This window comes from Alosa alosa, chromosome 16 (assembly GCF_017589495.1).
Source record: "Alosa alosa isolate M-15738 ecotype Scorff River chromosome 16, AALO_Geno_1.1, whole genome shotgun sequence".
In the NCBI taxonomy this organism is placed as follows: domain Eukaryota; kingdom Metazoa; phylum Chordata; class Actinopteri; order Clupeiformes; family Clupeidae; genus Alosa; species Alosa alosa.
The window spans coordinates 23584083-23596491 of NC_063204.1; the positions used below are offsets into that span (position 1 = coordinate 23584083).

At 45.8% G+C, this 12409-nt stretch overlaps 1 protein-coding gene across 2 annotated transcripts in view; it reads right to left on the reverse strand.

The window, feature by feature from the left end:
* The window catches only part of galnt11 (UDP-N-acetyl-alpha-D-galactosamine:polypeptide N-acetylgalactosaminyltransferase 11 (GalNAc-T11)), a 28686-nt gene that overhangs the window by 9977 nt on the left and 6300 nt on the right, over positions 1–12409 (reverse strand). For both annotated transcript variants that reach the window (XM_048266116.1, XM_048266117.1), the window contains exons 2-7: positions 10932–11258; positions 9299–9422; positions 7391–7557; positions 5185–5310; positions 4309–4549; positions 571–688 (exon numbers count right to left, since the gene is read on the reverse strand). In XM_048266116.1, coding sequence (XP_048122073.1) covers positions 571–688; positions 4309–4549; positions 5185–5310; positions 7391–7557; positions 9299–9422; positions 10932–11217 — 1062 coding nt within the window. In that variant the 5' untranslated portion in view covers positions 11218–11258. The remainder of the gene's footprint in view (positions 1–570; positions 689–4308; positions 4550–5184; positions 5311–7390; positions 7558–9298; positions 9423–10931; positions 11259–12409) is intronic.

The following is a 12409-nucleotide window of genomic DNA, read 5'->3' on the forward strand; positions in this document are numbered from 1 at the left end:
CACAAGATACCCTGTTTCTTTGTGTGTGTGTGTGTGTGTGTGTGGCCGACAGAGTTGAATAAAACCAGAGTTGCAAGGTTTTTCATTTATTCCACTGAAAGAGAGAATAAAATGGGCAGATGGACACACACACGCCAGCAGGGAAAGACTGCCGAATGCACTGCTGTTTCACCGGCTTCACGCGTCTCGCCCTTGGCAGTGTGTTTTATTTGATTTGAAGCTGCGAATGCCAATGTAAGGGTAATGAAGAAACGCTCCCAGCCAAATGACCCAAAACAAGAGCAAACGCACTAACCACAGTTGCTGTTGGCCACCAGGCAAGGCCTCGGAGGCTCCTGGAGTATGTGTGAGCACATTACTGTCAGTTTCAGGGTGAATGTGAGTGCATGGCAAGCTGTCATCTCCGACCGAGTCCACACCAAGCCTTCTATCCACTTAGCCTGCACAGCCTTTTAGTTTAGATTAGTCTTTTAGTATACCACACATGTCTGTGTCTATATGCATCTGCAAGTGATGTTGGTGTGCATGTACTGTACACATACAGTGTGTGTGTCTGTGTGTGGTCTTTACCCTGAATGAGATCTCCAGGTTCTCTCCTCCCCAGATGTCCATGCCGCTGTCGTACTGGCCCAGTTCGTTGAAGTAGCGGCGGTCCATCGCAAACAACCCCCCTGCCATGGTAGGAGACCTGCATGGAGAGAACACAGACACGCACAGACATCAGAACCTCAGGGGGTCACTCACTTGACTGCCACTGAATAAATGTCAGGGCCAGACCAAATCAATCGAGTGAGCAATCAGTCAGGCTCCCTGTGACCTTGAGATGACAAATGCACACAGGGGGGCATTGGTCTCATACTGAGCGAAAGACAGAACAACCCACATATCCAGGGCAACTCGATTACAGTTACGTCATCAACGCTGCTTCAAATGAGCTGAGAGAAAAAAATATGCCTGTGAAGTGATTTCGAAATGGGAACAGTCATGAAATATGGACGGCCCAACAATATTTCATAACTCTTCTGAGACCCGGTGTTTTGACACAACATGCTATACAACCTCCTTTGGCGTGCGCTGAATTAAACAGTGCAGGTCACAGACCGTCACACATCAGCCTCAGTGTCTTCTAAATCAAACAACTTAAGAAGCTCCAGTTCACAGCCTCGACTGAACTGTTCCCAGACCAGTTCCCAGGACATACCATGGGCACCAGGCAGATCCGGAGGGGGGTAATCTGGGTCATCTCGGCAGACTGCAGCACCAGCCTTGAGCGCCAGTCTGTCTAAAAGAAGCCGCCGCACGTCATGTGAGCCTGTGCCATGCGTCTCGGTTCAGACGGAAAAAAGGGCCAACAGCCAGCTATTCCAGCTCAGCGCCTGGGGATTCCCCCACTTCTGTTGGAGACGGCAGGGAGGAAGAAGAGGAAGAAATGGAAGATGGAGGGTGAAGGGTGGGGGTGGTGTGTGTGTGTGTGTGTGTGTGTGTGTGTGTGTGTGTGTGTGTGTGTGTGTGGTGGGAGGGGGTTGGAAGAGCGGCTCTAGATTTGCTATGTGATATAGAGATACTCAAGACTGTCAGTCAGACCTCACACTAGACAAAGATGGTTCAAATGTGGTGTAAAGATTAGGAGAGGAGGAGAGTGCAAGAAACACGGTTTTATGAACAGATACATACATCACAGAGCGAGCGAGAGAGAGAGAGAGAGAGAGAGAGAGAGAGAGGGGAGAGAGAGAGAGAGGGAGAAAGAAAGAGAGAAAGAGAGTAACAGACAAACTAGATAGAGAAGGCCCCCATGTGGGAGGGGAGAGGGATATGACTGAAAAGGGATGGCAACGGAGATAAGGCTGAAATGTGCCAGTTCTATTCAAATGGATTCAAAGCCACTCATCTCGTCTGGCTCACAAATGGCCCCAAGGAGCACGGAGGTCCGCAGGGTCAGCTGATGCACCAAGGGCCAATCAGAGTACATTATCGGCAAAACCTCACTAGCCAGAGAAACCACTGGCAGTACCCCAGGTACTGGGCATTGGTTCAGAGTCACTTGGACGAGTGCTCTCACACACACACGTACACACACACACACGTACACGTACACACGTACACCTCAGGCAATTCAATTTGCACATTCATTAGATGAATTGAACAAGGTATATCTGGTCAGAGGGCAAATCAATGTTAGCTTGTTTACACATTCCTAGCACTGAATAGCCTGAAATCCCTAAGCCTGCATAGGCAATCACTAGAGATGTGACGCCCGAAGCTGACGTTTCGAAACAGTGTCGAGCTTCCGAAATGCAAGTGTTTCGAAAAGTGTTTCGAAGTGTGGTTCAAAACACCCATGTCACGTGACCATGGCTAAGTGAGGCTTCGTGGTGTTTCAATTTGGTTTGGACAGGATGCCTATGCGCGAGCCAATTACCCGAGTAAACACCTGTTTGATCTAAATTACAAAGTCCCAGAATGCTTAAAAGTCATTCAAACACATCCTATCTTTGTGGGTTTTTTTGTGAGGAGAGAGATTGAGAGATATAGCGACATATAGCGATTGATAGTGCATTCTTGTTATTGGTAGGTTAGTGATATAGATTAATTGACAGGCTAGAGACCGACAGTGAGCGATAGATATAGTCTAGTGACCCTTTGAAATACTGGCAGGAGAGGAGAGTGGTTTATCCAAACCTAAGTGTGATGGCAAAAAAATTTTTGTGCATGCCAGCAACAAGTGTGCCTTGTGAAATATTTTTAGGTATTATTCAAAAACAAGAAACAGATTAAATGCCAAGACGGCAGAACAATTGTTATTCCTAAATAAAAAATGATGTTGACATACAAAAAATGTGTTGTTTATTTTTCCCATGTTGAACCTGATTAGTCTAACCTGCTTCATTCATATATCCTTTATTTCCCTACAACATGTTCCCAAAAAAAACCCTGGGCCATAAGCATAGCCTACATTTTAAAACCATTGTAGCATTTTCCTATCTGTAACTGGCAGATATAAAAACGTTCTAGTTACTGAAGGCATACTAGTCTGAACTTTTTAAGCACCAGCAGGGAGTTGAACACCGGCCGCTCCGGCCGAATGCAAGTGTGTTAACCACTGAACCATGTGGCTGTGGACGTAATCATGCGTTCTATGTTGGCTATTTATATTCTTCATCTGAAGCAGTTGTGCTTCACGGGCAAAATGTGATGTTAGCAAAACTGGCCACTAGATGTCACCATGGAGTTACGCGTGTCGGATTGTTTCGAAGCCTCGACACAATTCCGGCGCAATTGCTTCGAACGTTTCGTTGTTTCACAAAGTCTCGTTCTGCCCATCCCTAGCAATCACAAAAATCCGTCAATACCTGGTTCATATTAATTGCATCCGATGGCAATGAATATTGAATTTACACCAATAAAGCCTGGAGTCTGAAAATAAATGCTAATTCACAAACCACAAAATCACTGGAAGCACTACTTTTATTTCAGCTGCTAAAAATGGGGATTTCCTTGCTAGCACAAATGAGGATGCTAATTCCCAGCAGAGATTTACAAAAACTTAAGTCAAATAGCTTTAACTTGGGGTCACATGTATCCCACAGGACTGACCCGTTTAGACCCCATCAGGAGACCGGAAGCGGTTTTGTTTGAATCTAATCCTATAGGATTGCCCAAGTTATCCGTATTTTGTACATGCTTTTATCAAGAGCAACACGGACTCCCAAACCCAGGCTAACCACAGCTACCACTGCTCCACTAAACTCGTGTTGTTAGCCATTGCAGTTTTTCAACGGAAGATTTTAATCTTCTTTTCCGGAAAATCTCTGGCCCTCTCACTGATGCTACCACTAATCCCACCTCACCCAGTAATGGGTGCGCAGGGCAACGCAGATAAGTATAGACTGTAAATATGATGCAATTTGATTTAATTTCATTATTTATTTATTTTTTCATACTTTAACGTACAGAGAAGTGTGTGGTCTCGTTGGAAAGCCCCACTTCTGCTCTGTCACGCAATAAAGGTTTCATCTCGTTGCGATGGACAGTTGGGAGCTAGGTAACAGAAGAAAGGGTGTGTTTTTTGACGCACTTTGCGTCAATCGGGTTCTAAGGGTTAAGTTGCGCCCTTAAGTTATACCCTTAAGGTCTTCACTGATCTATAAAATTACAGGGAATAGCTGTTAAAGAGAATTATGTGTTGGACATGGTCACTATTCAGAATCAACATCTTGATACGATATGTATTGTTTCATGTTTTCTGCATCATGAGTCCTAATGGTATCGTAGGCTTTCAGGCAATTCCCTGACTTCCCTCCTCCTCACCTGAAGGGAGCGTCAGGGCCGCTGAGCTCGGCGGCAGGTACAGGGTCCCACTTGAAGTGCAGCCCCCAGTTGAAGCCGCCGCGCACTATGGGCGAAGGGCTGTAGACCAGCGTGTCGGCGCTGATGATGTCGATGACGGGGCACACCACCGTGTGGCGGTTCTCCTTGATGGGCGCCAGCAGCGGCTGTAGCCAGGCCTCGTTCACCTCGCAGTGGCTGTCCAGGAACACCAGCACCTCGCCTGCGGCAGGGACGAGAGCCACCGCGGGAAACGTTATTTTGACCACATGTAATACTCAGCCAAAGATTTGTGTGTCAGAGGATGATTGCTGGCTTTGTGTGTGTATGTGTGTGTGTGTGTGTGTGTGTCTAGCTGAAGCGCATTACGCGATGGGACATTAAGTGTGTGTGAGTAATAATGCAGCTCACTCACCTGTGGCATGTCTGCTGCGTCTGCTGCAACAATTAGCTTCCACTGTAATCAATGGAAGTAGCTACACCAGACGTGATAGTGGTGCGTACGTGTGAAAAAAATAGACCAAAATAATAAATAAATAGCTTCCCTGTTAGGTGCCAAAGTCTCAGGTGTATGTGTGTGTCTATTTCCAGCTATTCTATTTCTGCTCAGTCACCTGTAATATGTAACGCCCTGAAGGATTTGGTGTGTGTGTGTGTGTGTGTGTGTGTGTGTGTGTGTGTGTGTGTGTGTGTGTGTGTGTGTGTGTGTGTGTGTGTGTGTGTGTGTGTGTGTGTGCGCGCGCAACTGCATTGTTGCTCAGTGGTCTGGAGAATGTTTGGGGGAAACGGATCAGGTGCATTCTGTGTGTGTGTGTGTGTGTGTGTGTGTGTGTGTGTGTGTGTGCAGTGCTCACTCACCTGTGGCATGGGAGGCTCCGATCATCCTGCCCCTGATGAGGCCCTCTCGCTTCTCATTCCTCACCAGCTTCACCTTGCCCTTCAGATGCTGCTGTAGGTACGTGTCCAGATCCTCCTTCAGGTCAGCTAGAGACACACACACACACACACACACACACACACACACATAAGCTCTTACACAACAAGAGCAGAAGCCACTTTCCACCACTGTTGAAACCCTGCTCCGCTACTTCATTGTTTGCCTTAACTACATCAGTAATGTCAGGGAGTTCATGCGGCGCTGCTTATTACAGCTGAGCACTACCCTGCTGGGTTGGGCTCCATTTATATGCCCTGGTTTTCTAGCTGGGCCAGATCTGAACAGCAGCACATTTTCAAAAGCTTCAACCAACGAACACACAGCACGGCATAACACAAAAGGTTGTTTCCAGGGAACCGGAGACTCTAACAAGGGGACAAATGTGTGAGAAGCACACCATGTCAATAAGCGTTTCATGCTTTGAAGGTAAAAGCAGCGCAAGAGAAACATCACTGCAAGTCATCGCTATTTGTAAAATCACATGTTCTGTCTGGGAGAGTGTTTCTGCTGCACATTGTACAGGGCTCGAAATTAGCACTCGCCAAGCACCAATGGCAAGTATATTTTTGTGTTGAAGGCTGAATTATGGCAGGTACTGCAACACTTTGGCGTGTGAAAAAACGGCTGCTTATCAACTGCGAGAATAGTCAGTCTGTCACGTTAAAGTGGCTTGCCATATCAACTCTGCTTTGCATCGCTGTTTTGTTCGCCCAATGTTGATATGGTCAGGATTTATTTTCCGATAGGCTGTTTGCCAAAATGAGAAAATTAATCTTCAGGAGTCTTAAAGTTGTTTGGTTAGCCTGTCATGCATCTGCTGAGAAAGCAACTAGATCGACAAACAAATAGAAGTTGAACGTTTCAGATGTTGCATAGAAACATAGCCTATTATTTGCTAACTTTCACTTTCATTTTTCCATTTACTTTTACTTCATAGCGCACAAACTACTCACGGAATGATATGAAAGACGTGATTCATAGCTCAAAACCCGTTGCCATATTTTTGCTGTGGTCATTATAGCATAGATTACTGACCAAGATAGTAAGATCAACGTAATTTGTTCGCTCTGCTTCAACACTGTACATTATAGGCTACAAAATTATTGGACCTCCGAACATAGGGAAGGCCTGTTCATTTGAACGGAACTTGCAGTGGAAAATCTGCATAATATGCTAATGATATTTACTAGGCTACTTTCAAAATAGTTGAGAAGCATTGTTTAGTTTTGGCTGTTGAGAAGCATTGTATGGTTTTAAAAAATATGTCTGGCTGCTAATTGTTTTCATCTACCAGCCACTTTGTCTAGTAGGCCAAAAAGTTAATTTCGACCCCTGTATGCACGTATACTGTTCAACCACTGCAGCAGCCTCCTACACCTTCTGGAGCCCCACAATCGGTTCTGTTCAGCAGGACCCTGAAACTTTGGTGAAATCGGACCAACTCTTCCTCTGCAGCAGACGCCTGGAGAGGGAGATTAGCTCAGCTCAGCTCAACTCAACTCGGGCTGTTGGCGAGCCGCCCGGGCGCACCGCTGCCAAAGTGCTATCTGACAGGCCGCTTCAGAGGCCCCTACTGCTTTCCCAATAGTTGAAATGACACCAGCATCGACTGCACTTATTAACTCGCACCATGTAGGTCACACATAAAAGCCTGACAGCGCCGCCGATTCCACGAAAGTGACAGTCGAGTCGGACGGCTGGCGCTCATTGTTTGGTCTCTCTCTTTGTCTCTTTTTTTCCTCTCTCCACTTTCCCATGTCGGGCAGTTTCATCATCTGTTCTTGCCACGCATTGTTCTAGAGGTCTTCTCCATCTGCATGATTGGTTCCTTATTTTTCAACCAGCCACATTTCTCATGGATTTTTCATGGCTTTCCTTCTCACTCACTGTCAAACTCGCTCCCAATCTTTCAATTTGATTGGAACATCAAGCTCACTCTCTCTCTTTCTCCCTCTCCTATTCTTTCCATCTGTTGATTTCCTAATGTCTGTCTCTCTCTCTCTCATCCCTCTCTCCTCTCCCAGCAGTCCTTCCTTCCCTCACCGAGTGAGCAAACACAGCAGCAGACGTGCACCGCCTCGGCAAACAGCTGACTGGAAGGGGGGGTGCAAGGGGGAAATAACTTACCAAGCTCGCTGTTGTCGTCCACCAGGATGATCTCGTGCAGGAGGTAGGCGGGCGTGCGGTCCAGCACACTGTGCACCGTGCGCAGCAGGGCCGAAAGCGCCTCGTTGAAGAAGCAGATGACCACGCTGGCCGCCGGCAGGGCGATGGGATAGGAGCGCTCTTTACATCTGCAGAGGGACAGGGGGGAGGGGGGAGGTTAGAGGAAGTGATTAAATAGTGTTGCCGTGCTTGCTGTGATTAAATAGTCTTGCAGTGCACTTTCTTTGAATACCAAAGCAAACACAAAAATGGGCCAACCAGCTTTTACAGAGTGCCAAAACCTGTACTTTAACCCAATGAAAAGGCCCTGTAAACCTGCGAAAAGTCCTGATTCAACAAACACCCACTCGTGCAGCAAGGTCACATGGCTAGAATCACCGGACCCCAGTAATGATTGCCAGGCCCGCCCTGGTCCACACTTCCAGCGCAATGGCCACAGTTCCAACACACGCACTTGAGAAGGAATCAATTCCCATCAGTGTCCTGTGTGAAGAGTGTGACTCGTATTGATGTGTTAGGTGAGGCGTAAAGAGATGCACACATGTTTGGGTTGACCTCTAGGGATGCCACCATTTTGTTAGGAACGCTGCTCGATAGAAAAGCTGTCTGCTGGGATTCCTACCCATCTCCTGTCATCTGCAATGACAACACTTGCAGTTGTCATTGCAGATCAAACGTAGAACTGCCACGTGCATCCTCTATGGTATAGCTCAATCTCTCTCCCTACATGTGAGAATTTGACTGACTTCGCTATGAATCACAGTCAAAACTGCACACTGCATCTTGAAGGCTCTAAGCCTTGAAGTGCATGACGGTCACAGTTCACTGGAGCTTTCACGCCCATCTTTAGAAGTTTCAGTCACCCAGGCCTCCCCCAGGATCCCACAAAGAGAAGCTCAGCACCGCCTGCCTACAGGTACCACACACACGGTGGCTTCTTCATTCCTAAGGTCTAGGGAATTCTAAGCACATTTTAATCATGTCTCTTGCTCGCTGTTCACATTTGGTCCACTGAATCAAATTACTCAAATTGACATGGTTGGCTTGTGCACTGGCAAGTGAGCCTGATGTTGACCTGAGGGAGTAATTTAATATTACAGAGCAGGAATGCATATTGATAGCAGGAATATGTTAGCATGATCTGAGTAGGAGTGGTGCGGAATACCTTTAGAAGGCTCCCACATAACGAAAAAAACTTTTCTTTTTTTTATCTCACTTTAACCTGGCAGCTGAACCAGCTACTAGAGGACCAAAAATGAGAGCTTAAGATACACACAACACACAGTCATATACGCACTGAGAGAAAGTGGAATAGAACATTATGTCCAATATATGGTTTAATGTCCTGCATTATGTCCAATATTCCAATATGTGGTTTAATGTTCTGCATTTCTCATTAGTAGGTCACTTTGACACTAAAAGTATGATTCTATGTAATGACTGTATGATATCTGTACTGTCTGTGTATATCTCTGTGTGACTATTTATAGATAAGTGGGAATATTATGACTTTGCAGTGTTTCACTGTTCTGCATGGCTGCGTCAGTAGCTATCTGCTCCGGATTGTCAGGTTGCCACTAATCAGGGTCTGATTCAGTGTAGTCCACGTGAGATGGGATGACCAACGCCATCTCCAGTCAGCCTGGAAGGATACTTAAACCCTAACTCTTTAACCCTATTTCCTTGTCCAGTTAGAGCAGCTGATGGATCTTTAGGTGAAGTCATGCTGTCTCTCCATTGATGTGCATCATTGTAAATAAACTCATACTATTGGTCTGACTGGGTCTCTATTAAATCTATGGTATCAAAATTACCATCAGCACACACACACACACACACACACACACACACACACACACACACACTGACTTGTCATTCCTGGTGTCGGGCAGGTCCCTGTGGTAACCCAGGCGATTACTGATGAGCACGTTGAAGGCGTGCTTGTGGTAGCCCATGTCCCGCACTTCCTGATCTTGCTCGTTAAAGATCATCCCTGCAGAGGTAGAAACATCAACATCAGGTGAAGTGACAAAAGAAACTGATCAAAGCTCTCAAGTCTCCATGGAGCTCTTCTGTGGCCGATTGTGCTATACACAAAAGCTGGTGGGTGCTTGAGTAATGAGTGGACTGAGCTCATCCATCTTTGCAGAGCAGTTTTTTAAATCTCTTACATCTCATGTTCGGGGGTGGATAGAGAGTTGCTATGGAAACAGAGCAGTCCCTTTGAAAGCCATGGACATGGGCTTCAATTGACCCCGGCCATAAGAAATCCTTAGCATTGAACCCACACACCAGCTTAGACCGGGACTGACACACACACACACACACACACACACACAATCTGAACATCTTGCTCCAATGTGTTTGACAAATGACATCAAAACAAATTCTCCTTTTCTGCCAACTTTTTCCTCGCTCTTCAAATTCATGTCTCTTTTTACAGTTTATTTCAATCACTCAAACCTCAGTCCGTCGTTAAAACACTGTTTCGGCGAGCAGGGATGATATTGGACAGACTGCTGGCATTTAAAAAGGCAGCCTGGGAGGTGTCATGAGCAATCAACGCTCTCTTTTCATTCCTTTTTTAATGAGCGACCATGGGAGCTAAATCAACACACCACGTCTCAGCACTGATCTATAATAGGGATGGGGCTTGTCAGCCCGTCAAGGCCCATTCCTGAGACGGAGAGCGCGCAGAGCTGGGAGAACTCATTATTTCAAATGCGTACAGCTCCGAGTCTTGACAGCCATGATGCCCATCAGAGATTGCTAGAGGTGTGCAAATACACTGCCTGAAAAAAATCGCATTAATCGACTAATTGACAATCTAAATTAGTCTCACCCCAATCACTGTGCAACTATGGTAACGAAATTCATAAAATTAATTCAGAGTGTCGAGCGTTTTCACAGGTAAGACGCCTGAAGCAGGATTTGTACATCTTCAGAAAGTTGATGAAACTGAAAAGAAACTTTATATGCACTTTTACATTACAGAATTACAAACAGACAATAAAGTTTGACATTTTGACAAATGTTCACATCTTGTTCACAATGTTCCTGCCTGCAGCTAAAGAGACGCCACGACAATCTTGTTTTGAAGTTTCACTGCACTGTAAGAAGTGAAAGCTGCATACTGTGAATAGCATCTGTTGCAAAATTTCTCATGGCCACATCCTCAGAGAAAAAAACTCAGCGGCACCAGGAAACTTTTTAAACCTTCATCTCATTTGGCCACAAAATGTGGCACCAATTACATTCATGTTGGCTAGAGTAATAGAGCTGCAAAACTCTGAGTGTCATTTCATCTATTTTACATGCACACTAAGCCATCCTCCCACACACACAGGCAGACACATACAGGGCACACACACACACACACACACACACACACACACACACACACAATGAAGTGCCTTCTTCATTTAGCTTTACTTGAGCCTTTAGTTTTACAATGCAAGTCTAAAACCATCAGCACAGAAACTCAGCCCTAGCCTAAACTCACCCATCTCTGGCGAGAGGTCGGCCGCCTTCCAGGCGTTGGTGCCTCCCTTCCCCCCCTCGCGGTGTCCACCGGCGGCGCCCTTGTTGCGGTCGCGCCGCTGCTGGACCCCGGGGCCGCGGGTGTAGCGTGGCTGGAGCCGGTGTGACTGAGGCCCCTGGACGGGCACATGGTGCAGTGAGACCTGGCTGTCCTGGCCCAGGCTGAAGTAGAGGAAGAGGAGGATGGACCACGTCACGGAGGTGAAGAAGCAGCCATAGCAGAAGTAACGTAGAGTGACGCTGCCCATGGTCGCCCTAGCAACATGGTCGGCGGCCCATCTCTATAACCCTATGGAGAAGAGAAAGAACAAATGGCTAAGGATATCAAGAATCACCACACATCAGCACAAGACAAACAAATGCCTTTGCAGTTACACAGCAACCATTTTAAGCAATACATCAGGCCATCCTTAAAAATATTTTTGTTTGCAGTAACAGCCAAAACAATTAAAAAATGGGTAGGTAGGTCAATATTTTTTTTTCAAGATTCAAAGTAAAAAAAAAGTTCAATTTTGGTCATGGTGATTAAGTAGGAATGAATTTACACAAATGTGCATATTGTGGCGTAACTGACTGGGTCTTCAACCCGTGCCTTCAAGGCACCACTGCACTCATTCTGATGCAGGTTATATAGACCAGCCTTTCTCAAACTTCTTTGACCTGAGGCCGGTCATGGCAGACTTTTGGGTCATAGGGCTCATCTACATGTGCAGAAAGAAGGCTACAATAGCTCTTGGCCACGTTATATTGAAATTTGACTATACAATACTCAATGCTATACAGTGTATTTTACAGTCTCTGCTCTGTTTCTAAGGAAGTTCCAAAAACAACGTCGTTCTATTAAGTTTAGTTAAATAAATAAATAGCCTTCCAACAGGTTGAAGCGGAGCTTTGATACCAACGTTATCGATTAGTTTCAGTTTCTCTCGCGCAGACGCACATTGAATGAATGCTCATACCACCACTTAATTGTAGGGCTCCATGTTTAATGACATCGATAGCAGAAACGTTTGTTTTCTTTTTTCGTCGATCCGCGGTTTCTTAATCAACTGCGCAGCAAATTATCAGATGAAGCACCGGGCCTAATTTCTCCTCCACTCCGCGGACCAGCAGTCTCCATGTTGTGGACCCATATTTTGAGAAATGCTGAATAGACCACAACCAATTTCAATACTCCGACACGGTCACCGCTAGACTAGGGGAGAAGGGATGAGAAAAGATCTGGCCACAGTTCTTCCAGAACTTCAGAATAGCGTTATCAGTTTGTGTGAATGAAACGAAGCGTAGGCCATAGTGTGACATGCGTAAAACCAATGGTGTAGAGATGACGCCACAGGTGTTTTTTTTTAAGTGAGCCACGTTTGCATGTAGGCAATTTATATTCACAATACTTGGGCCTACTAAAATAAATATTATTTTATTGCATTTGTATTGGTTGTT